The 24,529-nt window shown below is 35.9% G+C and overlaps 1 protein-coding gene across 4 annotated transcripts in view; it reads left to right on the plus strand.

Annotated features, from left to right (window-relative positions):
* ASB5 (ankyrin repeat and SOCS box containing 5) overlaps positions 1-24,529 on the plus strand; it is a 41,174-nt gene that overhangs the window by 5,550 nt on the left and 11,095 nt on the right. Inside the window, exon 1 of one of the 4 annotated variants that reach the window (XM_083861942.1) lies at positions 6,763-7,010. The exons of 1 other annotated variant lie outside the window; for it this stretch is intronic. In XM_083861942.1, coding sequence (XP_083718068.1) covers positions 6,815-7,010 — 196 coding nt within the window. In that variant the 5' untranslated portion in view covers positions 6,763-6,814. Of the gene's footprint in view, positions 1-6,762; positions 7,011-19,047; positions 19,142-24,529 lie in introns of those variants that run through there. 2 more of the 4 variants (XM_083861944.1, XM_083861945.1) reach the window with 2 other exon arrangements.

Raw genomic sequence — 24,529 nt, forward strand, 5'->3', positions numbered from 1 at the left:
TGTAGCTGAAGGGGCATCTATCCCCATTGTGAGAAGCTGCTGTCCATTGGTGCCTAACAAAGGAATACAGATTTAACATTACTATGTTATGTTTTCAAGAACTGGGATAGTTGGAAAAACTAGAATTTCATAATCACTTAAGTATCTGAGTTACTTTTTGTGCTTTTCAATACATGTTATATGGAGAATGTCTGTTATGTGCAGAGATACTGATTGATATTTAATCCCTGACCAGTAATTCCATTCTCTGGAAATCCAGACATACAAGTCTGTATACTAGAATTATTTTGTAAGATAGGAGTAGTATTTTCAACTACTAGGAAAGGGTAAACACCTCAATTAAACCATTTTGAACTCATTAAGAGTTAGCAATAGAATAAGCACTTTTTTATGATGTTAGAAATGGAAGATTGCATTATTCATGTACTCAACTTGATTTGTATAGAGCCTAAACTGTGTCAGACCAATGATTTTAATACACTGGAGAAAAAAAGTACCACACAAAGGCATAAATTTGAACTTTCTAGAGCAGTTCAAGAACTGATGGAAATAATATGTTACACCAAAATACAGAGATGTATTATATATGTAACGAAACTTTCATAAATTTTTGTGCATTAAAGTTCTCTTAAAGGAGCTGTTGTGTTCATTATAAGAGAAGACAAATGATGTCTAAATATGCAACTGTTTAGTAGAATGGGTGTCAAAAGCCAGAGCTCAACCATGAGGAAAAGTGTTTTAAGACACTCTCACATTTCCCTATTGTGCCACTAAAGATATCATTGCATTGCATTTTGAAATAGACTTTTGGTTTGATTCTTTGGTTGGGTTATTAGGCTATTAGCAGGAATTATGGGAACTGCAGAAATCTGAATGAAAGAAATATAACTTTGGTTATGAGTTGTAACTTCATGCTGTATGTTTTGTGTAGATCATGGATAGACATACTGTTGAGGAAGAAAAGAAAAGCTGTAAAAAGGAGGAGATATGAGCCTTTAATTTGTTTGGTTTACAGTGTTTTGTCTCTTGCAATTGGCAACACAGCTCTCAGGTTTTCGTGCTGATAGGCTTTGTCATGACACTCAAGTAATTCTGAAGAATTTCTAAGGATAACAATGGAGTGCAGTAAGAAAGCAGTTCAGATCTAAACCACGTTTCGTCTTTTCTGGATGAAAAAGTTTATGTTCTCTCATTTTTTTGTCTTTTCATTCCCCAAAACAGTAGCACAAAGTCTGTACTTCATTCACCTCTTCTCTTCATATTTTACAAAGAGTAGTATTTGGGTGGTACTAATGGGCTTGAGTTCCTGTTTAGAAAAGGACACAGCAGCTGCTTGATGTTTTCCAGTCACTCCAGCTTCTGAATTTCTTGTAGCTCTCAGGTAAATATGACTTTTTTGGGTTTATTTTCTGTGACTAAGCATAAATGCGTAATATCCTTAAGAATGGTATTAATGGAAAGAACGTTTAATACTTTTTGAAGATTGTTTTATGGTATGTATGCCTTTTTGTCTTCAGTTTGATGTTAAGGTAACATTTTGCATGATGATAAAATAAATTTTAAAATAGTTCCTCTGAGTCTAGATTTCTTCAGTTCAGATTCTTTGAATATAAAATAGTGGAAAAAATTGCTGAACATAGATCACAGAAGAAATGATGTAACATAGAGTAGCTTTAGATAATTAGGTAAAATTTTGAGGATTAGAATCTTATACACTCAGTAAAATACAAGTTAACTGGTCACTAAACAGATTATTTTTCACGCTGAGTTAGACATTTCCTTTTCAGTAGCTCATGCTTCTTTTCTTTTGAGTTCTTTATGAAGCATTGTATGCTTACATCAGAAACAGTACTAAAACTTGATTTCTTACTGATTTTATTTTAAATGCTCTGTTTCAAGGGCATTGCTCTACAAATTTCTCCTGCTTGGTTGCCTATAATGTATAAAATAATAAATTCTTCAAAGCACCTAAGAGTTCCTGTTCCTTTCCCTGGTATCTTAAAATCTTCTATTAAACCTGTTATTAGACAGAAGTTCCAGAACCAGGATGACCATCAACTTCTTGCGTATATTTAGCCGTCTCTTATATGTGGAGAAAGACATGCAGGTGAAGTGTCATACAAATAATTCCTTGTACTGTATTTCACATTTATCTCATTTTTCAAATAAACATTTTCACTTTCAGACATTATATGCATCTCCAAAATACAGAAGAAAACTGTTAAGACTATCTGTAATGGTATTTGTGCTGTGAATATAATTACTCTTCTACATCTTCTATCATTTAATTTAAATGTATTACTTTAAAAAATATAAATACAAGGAAGTGTGTTTTCCAAAAGTAACAACACAGCGTGTGCTACAAAGAAATCACATATCTAATGGTTTTATAATATTTGATATTAAAAACAATGCCTTCAAACACTGAATATTCTATCGGTTGTGTTAATTTTCTTCTGTATCTTGCCTTACTCAAGATAAACAAACCAGGGTTTTTTTACTCAAAATTAAACAAACCAGTCTTCTAAAGCATAGATGAAATTTTACCAAAATAAACTAGTTTATGAATGTAGTTATGTAATTAGTCATAGATGATAGAACATAGTTTTTTAGTGGTTTATTTTTTGGTGGTTTGGTTTTTTTGGGTGGTTTCTTTTTGTTTGTTTTGTTTTGGGCAGGGGCGTTTTTTGCTGGGGGTTTTTGGGGGTTTTTTTTGGTGGTTTTTATTTGTTTGTTTGGTTTTTGTTTATTTTTTGTCTAAAAATTGCTCTTTTTTCCCTAAAAGTTTTCCTAAAAACTTTTTTTTCTAAAAATTATAACTGTTAGGTTGAGGGTAAATTGTACACTAGATTTTGGACAGTTTGAATTACCACAAACAGGTGCCACTGTAAATACTTTCTTTCTGCACTTGGCCGCTACACAGTAAAGCATTAAAGGCTACTTTGTCTGAGCTCTGGAGTTTGAAATGAACCACTTTATAGTCATTATGAACAGCAGTACTGCTATCTTGATTATACAGATTATGTTCTTGAGAAAGGATGGCTGACCAAGCTACATTAAAAGGGAACTCTAAGACCATAAAATTCTAGCATTTGAGATTACTTAAGTGGTTTTAAAATTAAAATAATTAGTTGGCAGAAATGGGGAAGCATATCACAGGAATCATTACATTGGCCTTGTTTTATTTTCTGGGAACGTGCTTGCATATCAAGGTAAGGGTATCCTTGTCTGTCACAGTGTTACTATCTTCTTAAACAAAATAACAATCCAAATATTGTTAAATTTGCAATATAGCATATTGCCATTTTCTTGTGTGTTATGATAAAACCCTAAATGCTAAAATAATTTTACAGCCTGTCTATTCTGTTTACATTAAGTGAATGAACAGTCAAGATTTCATTTTATTTAGGTTTGTAATCTGAATTTTGTATTAAAATAAAATTACTAAATACCTATTATTTTCACCAGGATATCTGAGTGGTTTTTTAACAGCAATGAAGTTATCTTCAGAATATTCACCATGTTACTAGGGAGGAAATGAGGCCAAGAAAATTCATTCTCAAAAGTCAAAACTACATAGGAAATGCAAATATCCAGATTAAGCCACTGCTCTTTTCCAGTGTTTTGATATCTTTATAATGTGGTACATTTGTTACATATGGTGCATTTCCATTTGGAAGCTCTCATTATTCTGCAGTGCTGCAAATTGGACTGCAGTTACTTCACGTTGCCATGCAATAGAAAATGTGGGACACTTACATCCCATTTTTTTCCACTCCTTCATGGCGTCTCATTGATCGTCAGCACCTTTATTTATTTATCTGTGCTTCCATTTTCTGATTTCCATTACAACAGCTGTAACTTTCTGTTTCTGGTTTTGTGAGTCTGCACGGGCTCCCTCTCAGCTATTCTGTGTTCAGATCTCAGCATTCACGTTCCCGGCTCTCCCAAAATACCGTGTGGGCGTTAACTTCCAAGCAGTTGCTCAGTTTTCATGACTGGGTGCCTCACAGCATGGCTTTGCCAACAAGCTGTAATGGTAATTTCTGTAGCAGATTAGAACCCTTAGATTAGGATAGACTTGGTTTTGTGCAGTTGGGAGAGTTTCCAGCTAAGCTGACACATAAGAGTTATAGGGCTCTAAAAAAAGAGAAAATATTATGAGAATAATTTTGCCAGCTTCTGATAGGAATGTGTGAATATAATTCACACATTGAGAATGGAGTTCTCAAAACTCATTATTTCATGTAGTTTTTCATTCTTATGTAGTTTATTACTGATGAGGGAAATTTTTGAAAAGACACAAGGCAAATTTTGATAGAGGAATAACCTTCCCGTTTGATTTTCATATTGTTCCTAAAAGTGGTTTTACAAATGTGTGAGGTTATTTGAAACATTGCTTACAAAATACTAAATGCATAAGTGGCCTTATTATTATAGTTTTAAATTTTTTGAACATTAACGGAAGAATTATACTTGAAGAAAACCATCTAATGATTGAGAATTTTTTTTTTGTGATTTATCTAATTTTAAGAAGCAGGAGACAGTACTGTAAGGGGAAGATGAATTCTGAGCACCTCTAATTCCTGCTGTTATTTATGGTAGTTCTATTTGGAGTTTTGCCTCTACAAAGAAAGATTATTTTGTTTGTTAACAAACAATCTAGACTTGGGAGAAGTCTAGATGAGAAAGGAGGTACTGGATGGCACTATATGAAAGAAAGGAAAAAGGGTCAGATAAAACACTGTATGAAGAAAAAGCTTTCCATAATATAATTATGTTTTTTCCTTGTTCTATGTGGTAGATTTGTAAAAGAGGTCCACAGGATGGCTGTGGAATTCTGTGGACTGATCAAGTTAAGCTTAATAATACTAATAAAAATATGGAAGAAGTAAGAAATTCCAGCACTGAGTGTATTACTAAGGAAAATACCATTTCTATTGATTGAAACAAGAATTGGCAGTGGAGCTCAGAACATAATGCCTTTTATACTTGTGGAAAACATGACACCTCAATTCAGTGTCGGATAACAATGTGCCAAATATAAAAAGGGATTTTCATTTGGCATTTTGAGTACTCATTCCTGCTTCTAATAATGGTATGAGGAAAGCAGTTCCTATTCTGGCTGGATGAGAAAATGTCTATAAATGAAATATAGTAAAAAATTGTGGATTTTTTTTTTACCAAGTAATATAGTTTACAGTGTAAACTCCTTTTTAATTGCCTTTTCTAGTTATGGTTGATTTTTAGGTGGATTAAAATTTTTCAAAGAAAAATACCTAATGCCTGTTTCTCTCAGGATAATCACAATTCACTTCCTGTCTGTTAAAAATCTTGATATATATTTCCAAGAATATTTCCATTTATCATTTTATTTTCTTCATTTATATAGGTTTGTTTGAATTTACTTTCCAGAAAACATAGCTTCTTACTCTAATGAATTACTCTGAGGGTCAGATGATAAGAGTGTTTTATTGTTTCCACTTTCCTTTCAGAAATACGGCTTTGTACTATAGTGGTTAATATCTGCCATTCTGTTCATTGAAGTCAGGGTGATCTGTGAATGGAGTGATATTTGGATCATACCCTTTTATCCTGATGGAAAATTGCCAACATTATAAAATGTTTGGGTTTTTTTTGATCACCAAACAAGAGAATCCAGGATAGAATAGAAAGGTTTAGGATTACTTTGGGTAGAGTATTTTAAGTTATAATTCAAGACATGTTTTTTAATTTAGAAGGAAGTATAAAAGTTTAAAGCAGGCCCATTTCTTGGCTGTCATGGTTCTTTACTTTACGATTATAGTTCACTTAGAAATCTGGTTCTGTCATGCAGCTCCTCAGTTTGTATCATGTTGCAAGTCAGTAATTTACTGAGCAATTACTCACACTAATGGAACAACTTGTGAGTGACTGCTGATGAGTAATAGCTTTATGAGTAATAGCTTTATGATATAAAAGCAAATTAATTCTTAAAAAATCAGAGGAATTTAGATTCTCCTCTCTAAACCTGGCCAACAAATAAAGCCTGTCATGTCATAGATTTAAAATAATATGATGCAGCACAATGAAATACATATCTATAAAAAATTCTGTATTTTATATTTATCACTGAATTTTAAATAATTTAATTTTAGGTGCTCCAGGTCTTATGCATAAAAATATCTAGATGTTTGATTTGTGTCAACTGCTCTGAATACTGTTTTTTGTATAGTGCTAAAGTCTTTGTACACTAGATACCTTCATTCAGCCTGAGCTGAATGAGAGACTGTCAGAGCTGGTATATATTAAATCTCTACTTATTAATGTGTGTTTCAATTATTTTGCAGGTATGATTCTAATTTTTTAAGGAAAGAATATTAATCTGACATAAAATGAAATATCAGAAGAGAGCAATTGTATGTAAGCAGCAGGAGAACACATTTTGGCAAAAACATTATCTGAGTTACATGGTTTAGTACATTTCAGGGGTTTATAATAATACTTTTGAAAATATATTTTAAACATGTAAATAAATTAATTAGAAATGCACAATGTGGAATGCAACAGACCTTTTAAGTGGAAAAAGTACAATCCAGGATTTTGGAACCTGCTGTCCCCACACGAATATCACCGGGCTAGCAAGAGCGGTAGTGAACTCAGTACTATGTACAGTATAAATAATCATCATATTTTGAGCAGCAGGCATCATGACCAGCTGATATTTTCTTTCCTCGGGACCAGTTGTTCCCATGAGTGCATGGCTGGAGCCATATGATCTTATCAACACATTTGAGAGCCTGACCCAAACACTGACAGAGATTTTGCTGCAGCAATGACTGTCATAGAAGAAAGTCGCCCTTTTGCACAGCAGTTATCCAATGTCTACTTTACTATACTTTCGCTTTTTTGTTTTAAACTTTTTGTGAAGATCAGCCTTGCTATACTTAGTCATTTCTACATTGTGAAAGGAAACCGTAAGGAAGCAGCAAGGATAGCTGCTGAATTTTATGGAGTTCCTCAAGGACAAGGTATATTTGTGCATACTGTGTTATCACTACTGTTTGGGGATTTTGTTGTTCAGGTAATTACTTATCTGCTAGCCTCATTTACATTCAGTTTTTCAAATTATAAGTGTGAGTGAGGTTTTTTCCTGTAGTTGTTGGTGTGTTTTGTATAACAAAAATTATCTGTAGAAATGTTAGATTATGTGAACTTATTTCATCTTTTTGAATTTTTATTTTTTTTTAGATTAATATTAAGTTCAGAATAAAACTGAAATATCACAGCCAGGTTTCTTTTAGGAGGGAGGCCTATATTTAAGGTGGCTGTATATGAATAAGATTGCTGAATATTTCCCAATCTGGGACTATTTTCCCAATTACTCCTAATGTTTCCCAGCTTGCCATTCGTAGTTGAAATTTTCCATGTTTGTCATATGATTATTTCTCACCACTCTAGTGAAATTAGTCCAAATATTTCTGAAAGTGATGTCTTGATTAAGGTAAAATTTTCTTACAGTAATTTTTTTGAGAAGATGTAGTCCTCATGTACTTTGAATAAGTTGTCTCTTGGCACATATCAGGAACCCTAGTAAAATTTTGTCAGGGCCAGCTTTTGGGCATATGTGTGGAAACCCTTCAAATTTTACTGGGTTGAAAGCTCTTGTGAAAATTCCCTTTTCTGTTCATACAAGCAGAACTTCAGCAGAACTGTTGCCCCAATCTCATCTGTAGTGAGGTACCATTTTCATTCAATGCATTACAGAACACTTCTTTTGCATTACAGAACACTCTTTCTTCTAAATTGCGACATACTGGTACATGACTGAGACCTGATTTTGCTCAGCTTGGGATCCCTGCTACCTCACTTGTCTTTATTGTTGTTCCTTGTATTCTGGGATGGCATCAAGCTGGGTTAGGCAGTAGAACAGGAAGACTTTTCTTGGCTCTTACTGCCTTTACTGCTCATCCCTAGGTACTGCAAATGTGAAGATACCCAAGCTAAACATAAAGGGAAAAACTATAGAAACGAACCAGAAACAGTTCCAAACTCAAAATATTTTTTTCAGTCTTTAATGTTGGGACTGAAGCTAGACATTTTGTGTGAGGGTGTTAAAATTTGCAATCCAGAAAGAAAGGCTTAAATCCTAAAGTAGGAATTAGCTTACTTTGCAGAAGATTTACCTGAGATGGATTTATGTCATGTGTTTTCTGCACGAGCTCTGAAATCCAGGGTTTTTACATCTGAGCCTGTTAATGACACCATTTGAACTACTATGCATGTGTTTGTGTGTGAGTGTATGTGCAGATACAGATATGTGTGAGAGGAGTGTGGGTGTGTATGTGTATATTCACTACAGTAGGATAGGAAGAGCACAGACAGGAATACTTGCAGAGAACACCTTACTTAAAATCAAGAAGTTTTTGCCTGAAATTGCTGGCCAGCTCTAAGGCAGCTTTTTATGGGAAGGCTGACACATGAGCTGGGTGCAGAAGGAAAGAGACTTGGGAGGAACTGGAGGGGAAGGAATAACATGCATCAGGCTGGAGAGTAAAATAGTGTCTGTGGTGTTACCTGTTGCTGAACCCAAGAATCTGTAATTCAGTCATTTGTCAAAAGTCTCATCTATTATACCTAAAATAATGTATTTTTGAGTATTCTAGTAGCTGGCCAATGCAAAAGATGAAAATCTATCCTCCTGCAGGTTACTGTTTTGGCCAGGTAGCAGAGGTTTTTTATTGATTTAAAGGATCAAACATATGCTAGATTTTCTAGTTTTCTGCTTGTTTTATTAAAAGAAAATAGTTAATGCAACTATTTTGCACTTAAATTGTACTTTTTACAGTTCAACATCAGTGTGCCTTCATTTTCACTGTCCAGCCTGCAGTGGTTGGTTCTGGATTTGTAAGAGTTGTAAGCACATATTCAACTAGTGTTACATTATCTGCTATTCATTCATTTGTTGTGACTAACAGCAGCAATCCTTGCTCTTTGGGATGCAAATAATTCTTCTCAAAATCATTATTTTATCTGATCTTTTTTATACTTTAGTTCTATGTCTGTGGAAGGAGGCATGCCAGTGTCTGGACTCACGTGTTGTGGGATTTGATTTGTTGGTGAAACCCAGGGATGCCTCAGTAGAGTTTATATAGTACATGTAACAAAATATCCTGTTAAAAGTGATATCTAAAAGATGTACAATAAGTAACATGAAACGTGAAACAGCTTGAAAAATTAAATAATGAGTATCCTCCTAATTAGTGATCCATTCTTTTTTTTCTCAAGTAGCAGAAAAACCTTGGCAGAAAAAAACAACACAAAGAACCACCAATTAGTCTAGCATCTATCATTAGCTAATTGAAGTTTATAGTGTTTCAATAAGTAATTCAAATTAGAGGAAATATTTCTTTTCATTTTCTAGCTTTAACTTGATTACATACTCTCAAAATTCTGTTAGCACTAGTATTTTAGGTTTGCTTTTAATAACAAAAAATTACTTACTGCTATTATAATGGCTTGACTAGGACAGAACGCTATAATTTTGAAGAAAAAGAAGAACCTTTGGAAATAATGTGCTACTAGGCACAGGCATTATTTCATACTTTCTAAATTGACCCCTGGAGTTAAAATAAGTCTTTCTTTTATGAAGTCTGTGTAATTGAGGGCATTTCAGGTACAGAGCAGTAGTTTTTGGTGGAACTCCTTTTGTCAGACTGAAGGTATAGAGGTCAGTTCAGGAACTGGGGCCCAGGGATCATACATTTCAAGGCTGACTTGCTTTGTTTTGTCACTTTCTCTTTACTAAGTATAAGGAGACAGCTTTGTCTGTGTCATCTGCTTTGTGTGGACTTGTTGCTAAATGTTAGTAGCGAAATGGGTCATACTTTGTTCCTTAATATTTCAGGAATATTTTCAGTTTCAATAGTCAACAATCTACATCTATCCTTTGGATCTCAAGTGTATATGAATGGCTGGATAATGTCACAATAATTAATTACAGCATTATTACACTGTTTATGTGCATTGAAATACAAGAACTAGATTGGCATTTAGCATCAGCTAAGACCAAAAAGTGCTTGCAAAAGCTCTACTAATTATAAGGCACATTAATTTGTTAATGGAAATTACGTCTGAGTAAAACTTTAATTGTGTATAGCTGAAAGGTACCTTCAGAGGTAAACTGAATGCTGTAGGATCAAATATACATGAGTTATCTGGCAAATGTTTGGTTAACCTGTTTTTAAAATACTTAGTAATAATGATTTCTGCAGCATCCTTATGCAACCAATTGCAGTTTGTGCTGTTCTCATCACTAGACTTCACACTAGATATCACACTTCCCCCAAGACTGACCTAAATCTTTATTTCTGCAAACTAAATACATGAAGTATGATTGTTTCTCTCTGCATATAAGAAGTAATGAATTGAAGGACTATTATCATACATTTTCCTACTTCTGCTGTTTTTTTCTTTTCTAGAATAAAATAAAAAGGATTTAACTTAATCTGTCTTCCTAAGTCTTATGTTCTAGCACCTGGAGTTACTGCAGTTGCCCTCCCTTGGACTTGTGGCAGTTCATATATAGTTTACTGACATCTTTACTGATGTCTAATTTCCCATTTTAAACAGTGCTCCAGCTGAGACTTGATGAGTATAACTGGGGGAACTATTAGTTGTATACAACTGGAACACTTATGTCATGTGCCATGTATATGGCACCCTATGTAATACCTCCTGGAATGATGCTGCCCCCTCAGCAGTAAAGTATTTTGGGTAGAGCCTGTAGCTTGTAAATCACATGTTAAAACAAAGTCACTGTATTGTGCATTTGCTTTTTCCTCTCTAGGTATAGAACTTTGTACTATATGGCCTTCAGCTCATTTCATGCTCTCTTGCTATCAGACAATTTCTCTGTTTTACTTGCCTGTTCTGAATTATTTTCCTCTGAGCAGTTGTAGCATCTACAGTTTAGTATCATCTACTGCTTGCATAAAAATAAATTCATTATTCTATCATTCACAATGTTAGAAGCCTGAATAGCACCAAATGCAGGACAGAACTCTGCAGTCTTTTACATTTGCTTAAAGTGAAGACCTGTGTCCTAATAAGGTATTAGAATTGAATTCTTTTTTTACAGTGAAGTCAGTGGTATTAGTACCATTAAAAAAATTAAATTAAATAAGGATCCATTCCATTATAAAGGTGCCGTTTGCTGGGTTATTTTTAACTTTGGCACTAATTTTGTAAACACTTACTCATCTACGCTTGCCCCATTGATTTGAAAGGGACTGATTAGTTGTTTGGAGCCAAGTGCTTTACAATCAGGGACTAGAGCTGTGTTGGAAATAGTTTGTAGTGCCTAGTGTTTCTTTATTTATTGTGTTGAAGTGAACATTTACATATTCATTGCATTTGAAACCTTGCAAAAGTCAACATTTTATTAATTTCTTTCTTTATGGATAAAGTCGTAGCAAGTATATGTTTGTTCCATTTTAAATTCTGTGCCCTACAAACTGATATAAAAGAATAAACTAATTAAAATTAACTTTGGGTATATTTAGCTCCTTAGCAAACTATCTGTAATGACAGTGATCTGCACAGTAACATTTCTCTTGTGGTACTTCCAGATCTGTAAAGAGTTAATAACTCAGCCTTTTGTACAGCTGTTGGTGGATGAATACTGGAGGGTCAAAAGTAGCTTTTAGACTCCTCCTACTATTTCAACCAATTGGTCACATCATGAAAGTGTTCTGTCTATAAGAGCACTGGCTTGGAGCTTCAGATGAGCTTTATAGCTTATTTGCTTTAGGATGAGGTAGTAGTGCTGTGCATGAAGTGATTTCAAAATTTGTGTATCAATTCTAAAGAATGAATCAATTATCAGATGTTTTGGGTCTGTAAGATATAAACTCTGCCAACAAATACTGGTAGAGATCTTGATTTGTATGAGAGAGCCTATACTTTGTTACTACAGATAACTTCATAGAAGAAGGCATAGTTCTTGCTCATAAACTTTTTATAAGGCAGAAGCTGTCTATTTTATCAAAAGTAAACTTGATTCTCTGTAATTGTCAAAATGTATCTAGCTACAAACAGAAAGTGATAGAGAGGAACTTTATTATGAAAAAAGTAAATTTGCAGAGGTAAATGTAGCATAAGCAACAAACAGCTAGTCATATGCATATACAGATACCTGCAGTCTGATAAAAACAAGCTAAGTAGTTCTGAGAATGTAAAATGATTTGTCCTAAATATCCTATTTTATAGTGATGTCACCTGTTTTCACAAAAAATTGTATAAAATTTCATTTTATCCGTAAGTCTATAAGTTAAAGTTATTCGAAAGACAAAATTGTATTTATAGTATGCTTTTTAAAATACATACTGGTTTGCAGAACAAGAGAGGTGAATATGCCCTGGTTTCTTCTAAGCTTAAAAAAGTCTACCCTTGAATGACCATAGCAAATTCTAAGCTACCCATCTTTGCTATATCTGCCTTGGACAGGCATGGTAGGAAAGCTCTGCACACTAGTTAGCACACTAAATTAAGCCATCAACAGGATTGTGGTACTGGGGTCTCCATCTTCTTCCAGAAACTGGTAAATACTATGAAGTTTTTGGTTTCCTTTTCTTCTTGTGCACTGAGAACTACTTGGGTAGTCCCAAGAAAACAGTCCTTAAAATACAGCTCATAAATAGGCAATAATGCCGTGTTTCACTGTCAGAGATCTACTGTTTGGAAGGCTTGTAGTGAATGATTAGAGCAAAGTTTTCATATTTATTTTATTCTAACAAATTGCAATTGATAATGCCACTCAGCAACAGTTGTTAGGTAGGGAAGATAGGCATGAGGCATTTTCTCAACTTACGTTCCACAGAGATCACAGTTCTATTAATAAAAGCCATACAAGACCTCTCTTAGCTTCCTGGATACAAAAGAGATTCATTTAGCAATGATAGGAATATTGTATGGCATACCTATTCACCATAGCACTCGGTGTAAGACACCACATTTAGCATTTGTTTTTCATTTGCAGCACGTAGACTAATGGTGTAAAAATGCTTAAGATTGTGTGAATATTCTTTTTTGAAAGTTTAGAAGGGGAGGCTTTTTTTGATGGAGCTCATCACTTTCTCTTGTATGCCAAATAACTTTGTCTTGTATGACAAATGAGTGCCAAAGAAGAGTCATACTTCAAAATAAAGCTAATAAGGCACTTTCTTTGAAGGAATAAAATGACACCACATATTAGAGAAACAACAGAACATTCTTTTTTGAAGGACATATTCTACCTTAGAGGTTTTGCTCAGTTACATGATGCAACTAAATTGGCATGGCCTGACTTATTTGCAGCAACAAAAAGCAAGAACATCTGTTGGCAAACATGTTACTTTTAATTCAGATTTTTCATTTTTCACATCCCTCATCTAAACAAAAATTTCTGAGGCCATAGAAACTTCTAGTAAATGTATGCTGGAGCCTGTTTGCATGCTTGCCTCCCTAAAAGAAATTGATGTAGCCTGTCATGTGGATTTGTTTGTGGGTTTTTTTTACTCTTCTGTGTATGTCAGGACCTCCTTGAGGTCCACCAGCTGCATATTTTGGTTGGTTTCATTCAGGTGTACCTCCTTGAAATGTATTTTTTTCTGAATATGGACATTAACTTGTCACCAACCTAAGTCCCATTTGCTTGCTTGGAGTGTACGCTCTAAACTCACATGGAAATGCCCTTCATCAATTAATTTCTGTATTTTTCTCTGTGAAATGAATAGTAATCTTATGAAATAGTATAACTAAAAAATGAACATTATGAACTCTGTGGTTTTAAAGATGCAAAACAATAAGACTGAAAGGCACTCCTGGAGCAATCTGTCTTCAAGGCTTTAAAGAGAACTGGTGTTAGAGAAAATATGCAGAAAACTGCAGTATTGGCTTGGGCAAGTTCAGTTTTGCCATCTGCACTGGTCTTCTTGCATTGGTGGAGCATAAGGCAATAAGGGAAGACCAAAATAGCATAGCTCTCTGAAGGTGATGTTCCTTCCTTCAGCCACTGGATTCTTATGGCCAGGGTTTTGCTATTCACATTCCTCTCTTTTAGGGGATGTTCTCAAACATTCACAATGCAGGCAAACAGCGAGTGAACTTCTGCCAGTTAGATGATGATGGCTTGGGGGGAATTGCATAGCATGCCTAAGTACTGAGCTCTGCTCATGACTGCAGTAATGCTGGCTGCTTGGCCATAAATCCTTTGTGGCATGCTGCATCTGTTGCACTAGTGGATGTTACTCTCTGCCATGTCAGGAGTCTTTCTGGCAACAAATATGCTCTCTCTCTTTATGGCTGTTCTTTCATTGTAATTGACTGAAGACTCTCTCTGGGGTGCCCTTTACCATTCCTATGCTGAACTACCTGGTTTCATGCCTGTGTCTGTCTTTCTGTCAATATCTGAAGCTCTGGCCTGCTTGGTAACTGATTTGCTTGGGTTCCGCTCCATTACTTCTGTGATTTAGTTTAGTTTACATACTGTTCTATGTTACTGCTGACTTGTCTGCATGTAGAGTCTGAGAGGTAAACATTGCAAACAAGCCAAGAAATGTAATAAATATGTCATTGTTCTGTGTTTGACTTCTGGGAGGCCTTAGACAAAGCCTTTGTCATATCAGAAGTTTTAATCTTTTTTCAACTGTCAGTTGTGGTTCCCAGCATCCAAGAACACAAGGTGTAAGAGCTAGAGAAATCTCAGGAGAAGAGATAGGAAAATTACTATTGCTGACATCATCATCATCTTCATCTTCATCATCTTCTACTACTACTATTATTACTACTGATTTGAACTTCAAGCTAAGAGACAGTGATGAGATTATATTAAGAATATGTAATAGACTTTCTTAGTGCTTATAATGATGTAAAGAAATGTCATTTTATGCTTACGAACTAGTGATCATTCAAGCATTATCTGCCTATCTGCTGGTATTTGTCAAGAGGACTGGTTGGTGACCTGGATCATGCCTAAGCTTCTGGTTGCCTGCTAATGACTTGCCTGCTATTATGTTTGCCATGAAATATGGCTTGATGCAAAAATCTATTAAAAAAAATAATATGTTCCAGGCCTTTCCCTGTTCTGCTCCTAGAGCTTTATCCCTGTACTTTTAAGGTGCATTTATGATCCTTGGCATTGAGCTGCGCTGCAGAATGTAACAGAGGCACCACTGTGGCCTTGTAGGATGCTGTTTTTTTCAGCAACCACAGTTCCTCAATCCTTCCTAAAATTTGCTTAATCTTGGCATCTCCTACAGGGGGGAATGTTCAGGATTTCTTTGGGTTCATTTTTGGCAATGTCAAATGACAGGCCACTCCTGGAGTACTGGCGCTGAGCCACAGGGAGCCTGTATGTCATTTCAGCTTTGTGGTTGCAGGGTGTGGGTCACATGAACAGGAAGAGTTTTTAGTCCTGTTCCAGAATCTAGTGTGGCAGGTTCCATGCAGTCACTGTGACCCCATAATAATCCTGGTCTTGAAAACAGAGTAACCTGAAAGTACAGAACAGTTTGGGAAGCAAGGTGGGTCATCAGTTTGCTGCTTTGAGATGGTTGCACACAAAATACTGATCGGTGTAATTTGAAAATAGTGCATTTTTGTGCAAATTTTCATAAGATAAATTATTGTTATAGAAGTTTGGACTGTATTGCATTGGACTGTATCATGTGTTGAAAGGTCAAGGGTGTTTTGGATTTTGTTGGTTTTATTAACACAGTTTTTGTGTGTTACCACAATTGCATCTCTGTTGCCTTAAAAATCGTCTTGAAAATAGAATGAGTTCCCTGCTGAAAGGGAGGAGCAAAAATTTACTTCTATTTGCATTCCCACCTGTTAGGAACTGCTGCCCCTTTAAACACAGAGCTATGTGCTGACATGGAAATGTTGAAACTGTACTGACATTTCCTTTTACAAAAATCTGGAATAAAAAGATTTTCAAAGTTTCCTTTAACACTTCTTCCTCTGGGTTATAAATCTGAAGAGAACTAATTATTAATGAAATGTAACATAGTGCTTTATTTAAAGCTTGTATGCTAAATTAGGTGAGAATTCCAAACCCATCAGTAAAGTCCTCTAGTTTTCTAACTCTCAGACTGTAACATCTGCCTCTTCCCCTGGCTGTTTTTTGAGGGTAACTGCCTTGCTTCTGTGAGTAACTGTAATCTAAATGCCATCCCTAATTGCTTGTTTGCCAAGTCAGGAAAATAATGGTAAACCATATTTTTTACATGGTTGGATAGCATCTTAGATTTCTGTTAAAAGTTTTATGGCAAATTTTGGAAGTGTTTGAATATCTTCTATAGAGAAAAATCTGAAGAACGGAATCTCAGGACTAAGCCTAAGTAGTTTTGTAGTTTTGAATGTTAATGGTTTTATTACCTAATGAAGTTGAAGGATACTGATTTTTATTTTATAGTTAGTATAGTTCAGGGCATTGGACTCAGTCTCATTGACATGAGAAAGATCACATAGCGATTCCATGTCAGAGGAGGAAGTGAAATAGCACAGTCTTCAGCCTTACTCCATGGTTTTAACCATGTTCAGTTCCTCATCTCAAGTATATTTTTACATCATTTCAGATGATGACTGATCAGACTTTTGATAGTACTTTACCTTGTCTTTTTTTAATCTTGTGTTTATGAACTGTTTTAATAAGACTTTTTAATGGTTTTTGCCTGGAGGTTGAATGGTTGGGCCTTGCAGAATTTAGTGAAAAGTTCCTTCTAGAGCCCTGAACTGGATAAGCTTTGCCTTCTTTAAGGCACAAAAATGCATATTTTTAATGTCGTCTAGAGTATTCAGAGTACCTCAATGAGTGGCAAGCATGTATGGAATATCTCTGTGTAATAGAGATACTTTTCCTGTAAGCCGTGCTTTGAAGGTGGAGGAGTTTGGGGGTGGGCTGACTGCACTGGTACCTCGTTGCCTCCTGTGCAGTTGTCTGCACAAGGGAGCAGGTGATGCTGACTCCCGCAGGGCTCTGCCTCTTTGAAGCCATGACAGCTGTCTGTGAACCTGCTGGGTTCCTTGCTCCTGCCAGTCCCATCTCTCAGACTACTGAGAGAGAACAGCGGCTGGAATAAATGTGGAAAACATTTGTATGAAGTACTTCCAGGTTTGTACCACTCCTGTTGAAAGACACAGAGTCATTCTCAGCTGACAACCACACCCACAGAACTCCTACAAAAAAAATGTAGATTTTTTCTTGCCAGACCACTGTCAATTCCTGCTCTGCAGTCCCAGATGCTTTGTTTGATCTTGATCTTCACCACTTTCTCCTGAGAGTCCTGGAATTCCATTCCAAATGGAAATTTAAAACTGAGATGAGCCTCAGAGCCATGGCAAGTACAAAAACTGTCAGTATTAATTTCTCGCAGGAGAGTAATGCTGGTATCTTCCTGCACAGGCACTTATGTACACATCCCTAGTGTGCTCTCCTGTTAATTCCTCTTCCAGTACTTATTTACTTGGAAGGAAGCACTACAAAGTAACACATAATTCTAGTAATAAAGTGATATATTTATAATGTTTCATTTATGATGAGCCTTTTTGTGTAAACTCTGTTTCAGACTTACATGTAGAGTTTGATTGCTGGATATGTTGAAGTGTTCATTTCAGTCTGGAAGATATTCTGATTCATTCAGCTAGATAAAACCCGGGGAAAACAGTTGTCTGAAAGCAGCCTAATGTCTGTGAGAGTGCTGGTTTTTTCTGTCTTGTGAGAAGAGCAGTAGCCCACCTGCTCCTGTTCTGCAAAGGGTGTAGCACTATTCCAAATAAGGCAGTTCTCATGTGCTGTAATTTCAAGGTGAAATTTGCAGCTGCTCCTTCTTCCCCTCACCCCATCTAACTACAATGTTGTGTGCGATTTTCTCCTAAAGAAAACTAAGAGGGATATAAAAAAAAAATTAAATATCTGAGTATTATTTCAGAATTTTCGGGATTAAGTTTTGTCAGGTATCTGAAAAGAGTAGTATTAGTGAAACTCAGTAATGTTGATTTGCTTGTTAAAAATGTACAAGTGTCTAGTTTTTATATCTGTAGAAGTGCGTAATGAAGAAATACTACAAGGAAATGCCAGGGAGGTAAAGGAGACATTTTACCATATTATTATTACAGAGAAATAACTGTCTTTTACCATGATGGAATTTTATCATGGATTGCTTCTCTCTGCATATTTCTGTTGTATAGTATCAGCCTGACAGATAGTAGCAAACAAAAAATTCTAGCACCCTTTTGTTGGTTTTGTTACTATTTTTAAAAAATATTGATCTGTGCTTCTTCTGACAAGATCACAGCCTTACTTTCCTAACAAGATCAGACTTTCAAAATATTATTATTTTTTTTTAGTCAAAACATGCTTTTACTCAGGACTTAGTTTCTGTTGACATTTGCAGGATAACTTACTTCCTATTTAAAAAAACCCAAAAAACCCCCAAGAAACAAAGCACAGAGAACCAGGAGTGTTTCACAGTTTCATGGATTCTCCTGAATTCTAAAATCACTCTTAACTGCACATTACACACGAGTAAAACCTGATGCAGTAATAATTGTTGTTACTATTATTAAAATAATTTCCATTCTGATAAAATAATTTCAGTTTTCGGTTTTAGGCTGCTTGGTATTCAAACAGCAAAACAATCAAATACTTATGCTTTAGGAATCTGTTTCTTTTTTGCGTTGAATGATTAAAAAATTAACACCTTCTTTCCATTTAAATCATGTAAATAGTTAAGACTCATGCTGTAGCTAAGCTGATTCTTTCTCTGTTTTAAAAATAGAAAATGCTGGAGCAGTCCTTCCCTTCCCCCACCCTGTAGTCACTAGTCCAAGCTAGTAAATGTTACTGAATGGATTTCAGTGTTGTAGCCATTCTACAGTAAGTACAGCAAGATCCTTTGTGAAAAAGTGAAAGAAGGAAAAAACGTAGTAGAAATCATTTGTGGATGTTCGTCAGACCAGAGTACCTGCACCAATGACAGACAGGCTTTCCTCGAGAAACAAATCATGACAACAAACACTGCTGCTCAGAGGAGCCAGAATCTCCCCAAAAGACGCCCAGAAAGTGTAGGGGAGTGTCCTGCCAAACGGAAAGCTAGCTGGGGTATTCTGACCAGCCAAGGTTAGTATAGCAGCCATTTCAGAAACCGGGGACTGAAATATGCTAAGCTGACCCAATTAATGATGGGCTAGCTATAAAACTGATTTTGGGGTTTTTTCTTTTCTAGCTGCAATGTAAATGCATGCTTTGGTTAGTGGCACTTTATTGTCTTGCATGGGTTAACACAAGGGTGCTGAAGCTATTTTCGTTCTTTCTGCTCTCTTATCGGCTGATCTAAAATACCATTTCTTGTTTATCTGCCCTATTTGTTTTATGCAAGTGGTTAAGGCTTGACTTACCCTGACTTTTGCTGTCCTGACACAAGGTAACTGGATACTGAAGGTTAATTGTTTACTACGGGAACTAGGGAATGAAAGGAGGGGGAGGAGTAAACTTTACATAGAACTTTATGTGTAAGGAGTCTATAGGTAGCTGAAATAGGAGGAAATAGACGAACACAGGTGACAGAATTAATTGTCCTGTGCCAAGCTACTAAAGACAAAGATATAATTGTAAGGCTTTGCATAGAGAAGTACTTAGGAGGTATTTAAGTTGCTGAACACTGACATTTTCAGCAATGAGGAATAAACTCTGTTAGAAGTGTTTAAGACTCCTATTGCCTGTGCCATATTTTCCTGTATTTTTTTTATAGTCCAGGTGTATGAAAGGGAGCTTTGAATACGTGCAAGAATCTTAAGAGGATTTTTTAAAAAAAGAATTATCATAATTCCATTTAATATTGATGGTATCGTAAGGTTTAGAGTGAAACAAAACAAAAGAAATTAAGGAACTCAAACGACATTCATGATCATATGATATAAAAAAAACCCTGGAAATGTTAAAATAGTCAATGACAGGAGTAGACAGGAGTGAGTTCATATGTCGTGCAGAAAGGAGCTGTGAATTTACCTTGTAAAATGCAACTATATGTTACCAGAATTATATAGTATATATAAAAAATTATATAATATTATAGAAATCAGAATTATTCTTAAAATACCTTTGATGATTTCCAGTACTGGCAGTTTTAGAACTAAGCAATATTCAAGAATTTAAGCACCAGTTTCCTTATCTTCCGGGTAACCAATTGAATACAATGATACTGTATGGTTGCTTTTATTCATCAGTTTTAAAACACAAAGCATCTTTTGCTCTCACGTTTTTTCACTGTTTGGGCTAAGATTTCCTCACCTAAAGAAGTTTTTATTTATGGTCATTTTAGCTTGTTAGGTCAGTAGTTTCCAAAAAAACTTGGACAATATCCCTCTGCTGAAAAGAAATTTCGCATGAGTTTATCAGTGTTAGTGCCAGCCACTCCATTGTATGGTTGAAGGTTAGGCTCTCATGCTACTCTTAGAAAGAAATAGCCTCAATTAGTTTAGTTTTGAAATTCTCAGAAGTGAAGTAAAATATGGAAACTAAAATTTTCTGAAGAATCCATCTTAACAGGGTCTAGCTACTCAGAGCCTCTTTGTGATTGCCATACTGGGAATATACATTCATTGATAGACATCCTGAAGTACCAAGAGACTTCAGTTGCAATTATGGCTTCTGATTGTTGCAGTTCACTTAAATAACAAGTGCATCTTTTATCAAGTCTGAAGGATGCTTTTTTCCTTTCCTCTCTATTTCATCCATGGAGGTATCCAAACCTGACTTGGCTCTACAGGCACCCTTGCAGAGCAAAGGAAAAGAAAGTCATACTGCAATGCAGTCTGTCATTAAATAGGCAGATTGGAAAATGGGCTGAAAGTGATGCAGAGGAATGTATCATAAGATGGGCTAGAAGGATGAAAGGATAGAGTCAAAATGGGAAGAGGCCTTCAGCCTACTGGCTTGAGGGGCCACACCTCCAAAATCTCATGGATGTGACAAAAATCATGCACTGGGCCTGGCTTTGCTGCACAATTGCTTGCAAATCATGCACTCTCAGACAGACTGGGAAAATACAGAGAATTCTCAGCACTGTTTGGGAAAGATTGTTTATACTCTGGATAAAGTCTGAGACTGTGTTTGAGGAGCAAAAATTATTCCAGACTTAAATCTTCACAGTCTGAACCCAGCTCAGAATGTCCATATGCCTTTTCTGTCACCTTCTAGTTGGGAAGGGGACTGAAAAACCCTTGCTTTGTTTTAGTGACTTGTCCAAGGAAATGACAGCCAAATAATATTACCAGCTACTCCTCCTGCTCAAGTGAAATCTGATGTGGATCTAATAGATGACTGAATTTGGAGATTGATGTGATTGATGTAATGACATCATGTCATTCTAGCTAGGGCACACAGACTTTGCAAGCTACTTTAGGATAGAAAAATATCCAGACAGTTGTTGATGCTTCAAAAAGATGGAAAAAACAACCTGTGCATGAGCAGTGGCTGTGGAGCTATGGCTGTGCTTTCATGTGACATGAGCAGGGGCCTGACACTCCTTCCCACATGTGCAAGGCCAAGCACAGAGCCAGCAGCAACTGCTGCTGCTCCTACTGTTGTCATTGCTATCATCTTCAGATAGCAGAGCATTGCTTCTGTTGGGAACCAAGCAAGCTGTGTTTGAGAATTGCTGTTGTGTTATTCTAGGCTTTTTTATAGAGTTCAGCGGCTTGTGTTTCTGTGTGAAAAGTATACAAAGTGCAATGCCAAACACTCAAAATGTTACCTGTGCCACACTGGTTTGACCATTCAGTGCATTATACCCCAGTATCTGACAGCACAGTCACATGCTGGGCTCTCCCACGAAGCCTCAGCCTCCTTGGCTCTGCAACACGAATGATGTTCTGAGAACGTGATTAGGTTTATACTCAGAAAAAACATACCCTGTGTTTTTATGTTTGATGCAAAGGTTAGAAGGTGTGTGGTGAACGGTAGGGAGAAAGGGTTAATGTTCTAATTTCTCTAAAAGTAAATTCAATTCTTGTCTTTGCTTTGGCAACTATGTGTTTTAACCCCAGTCATCTAATGTAAAAGCTTTTTGGCTTGTCATGGTTATTATTATCTAAAGCTGAAATTTCAGAAGCTCAGAGCTCTCATAACCATAATTAAACTGTGCTTTTAGCGTACACTCTAATGTTTAAGAACTCAGGAAAAAAAGAAGCTGTTAGAATGATTTTATAATTCAAGCCTCAGAACTCAGTCTTTTATAGTCTTAGTTATAAAATAGTATAAATGGATGATGTTCTGATATAGGTTCAGCAGGGGAGTTGAAGTATTCTTTTGTTATTGGGACAATATTATGAAAAAAGGTAGTAGGAAATTTACAATGTTACATTGAGTTTGTAGTTTGAATAACACATCTTAAAGACATCCCACTAGATATGGAGATAGAAAAATTTTTGAATACTAACTCATTCACTGAATGCAACATTGGAATGGCAAAACTAATGTGTAGTCACGTGGTGTGGGTGCATTAGAGACAGAATTCTGTGGGAAAGTAGATTTGTTTTGTATGGTGTTGGGAAAGATGGGACAGGAAGGGCTTATGGATATGATTGTCTGGTAAGAAATACTGGAGATGTAAAACCTGTGAGTGAAAGAGAAATGAAAGCCAGCTCTGAGCTGTAGGCATGGCAGGCAGGAAGACAGTGATTAGCTGGAGTTAGGTTGAAGGACAGAAAACAAAAGGACCTAAGGATGCAGCCCCTCTCTACCCTGCCAAGGCATCAGGGAGAAAGCAGATAGGAAAAGTAGTCTTTAGAGTTTAGAATATAGGATGATATGGTAATGTTCATATAGGCTGCATGCAAAGTTTGTAGGTTTTGTATCTTGCGCCAGTTGGTCACTGTAAATTAGAATATTCAACACAAAAGGAGATATAATGTATTGTAACAAGGTCCTTGCGCTCTTACTCTTACTGCACTTAGCTCTCTCTTACTGCTCTGACTCCTGCACTCTTCTTACTGCTCTCTTACCGCTCCCTCTCTCTTACCTCTCTTCTACCTCTCTCTTGCTCTTACCTCTTGCTCTTACCTCTCTTACCCCTCTTACCCCTCTTAGCTCTTTTACCTCTCTCTCTCCCTCCCTCTTTGGGGCTTCCCTTCAGCCGAGGCTGGTGGCTGAAAGCAGGCTCTCTTTACCCACGACCCTTGCAATAAAACCACGTTTCTAGAACATCTCAAGTTTGCAGAGTTCCTTGTCCCTGCCATCCATGGATGCCCCTACAGTATGGGTTTTAGGAGTAGGAATTTGTTAGCATTTACACTTGGAATGAAGCCCCCAAATTGTGAAAGCCTACATTATGATAAACATTGGAAAGTATACTGGTTTGAACCAATGAAATTTTCATTGTTTGTATGCGTATATTTATATATTTATATATACGTATAGTATATTTAGTTATACAGTTATATGGTTAGAGAACTTTCAGAATTATTTGAAATATTTAAATGACATAAGTGAATGCCACTTGAACTACATCTTCTCTTTCAGACATTTTTTGATAATCTCTAGCCTAAATTCTGGTTCTCTTGGAGTTCTTCAATGTTGGCTGTTTAAACTTCATTTATTAAAGAAAAAGTGGCTTCTGTGTTTCTGGTCATGTCTAATCATGGTAGATAAGGATCATAGGTGTATTTCTTAAAGTTTAAATCCTTCATTGAAGATTTTTTCAATGGTTTTCAACGGTTTTCACATATCAATTAAGTAGTTGACATGCTTCTTTATCCTACAAGGGATTTAGACAAATGAGTAATTTTATAGTGCCACAGTAAAAATCTGTTAGAACCTAATTAGATATATAAAATATCAGACACTTTCAACAACTGAAGTGAAGCAAATCTGTTGATCTTGGGACTCTGATGCTGCAGAATTTTTCTCTTCAGTTCTCTTCCTCTCTGTTCCTTCAGTTTCCAGAAGCTGAAGCACTCAGAATAAAAGGTAGCAGTGCTTGTCTTAATACACAGTATTTTGGGTTTTGCAGAAATAAACATTAGCTACAATGCTTTCCAAATATTCTGTGTTTCTCATCTCCCTGTAATGAGCTGTGTCAGACTTCTATTTTCAGTTCTTTTTTGATGATAGTGCTTCTTCTGATGACGGGGACTGGATGTATTTAGCTGTAGAGCAGTAATTTTTTAAAGTGCTGAGCTCTGGTATAAATACTCTCCCAATGAAGTCAGCAAGAAGAACTTCATTCATTCCAGTCCTCCTTTTGAAAATCTAACCTTTAATGTACTTCTTATACTGAGTTAGGGGTTGATGTTTTGTTGGGTTTTCTTGGAGACTTCACAAATTTTTAGGAATAAATACAAAAGGAATGATATGACTGGAAGTAAAGACTGTTATGAAAATATTTTTACTTAGTATTTTACTACTATGATTATAATTGCAGGAATGACATAGATAATTGCAGGTAGATGTAAAAGAGTGAAGTCTGTAGGGAAATGTGGGGAAAATAACATTAATGACTTAGAAATG

Source organism: Zosterops lateralis, assembly GCF_965231275.1.
Source record: "Zosterops lateralis genome assembly, chromosome: 5".
NCBI classification, from domain to species: Eukaryota; Metazoa; Chordata; class Aves; order Passeriformes; family Zosteropidae; genus Zosterops; species Zosterops lateralis.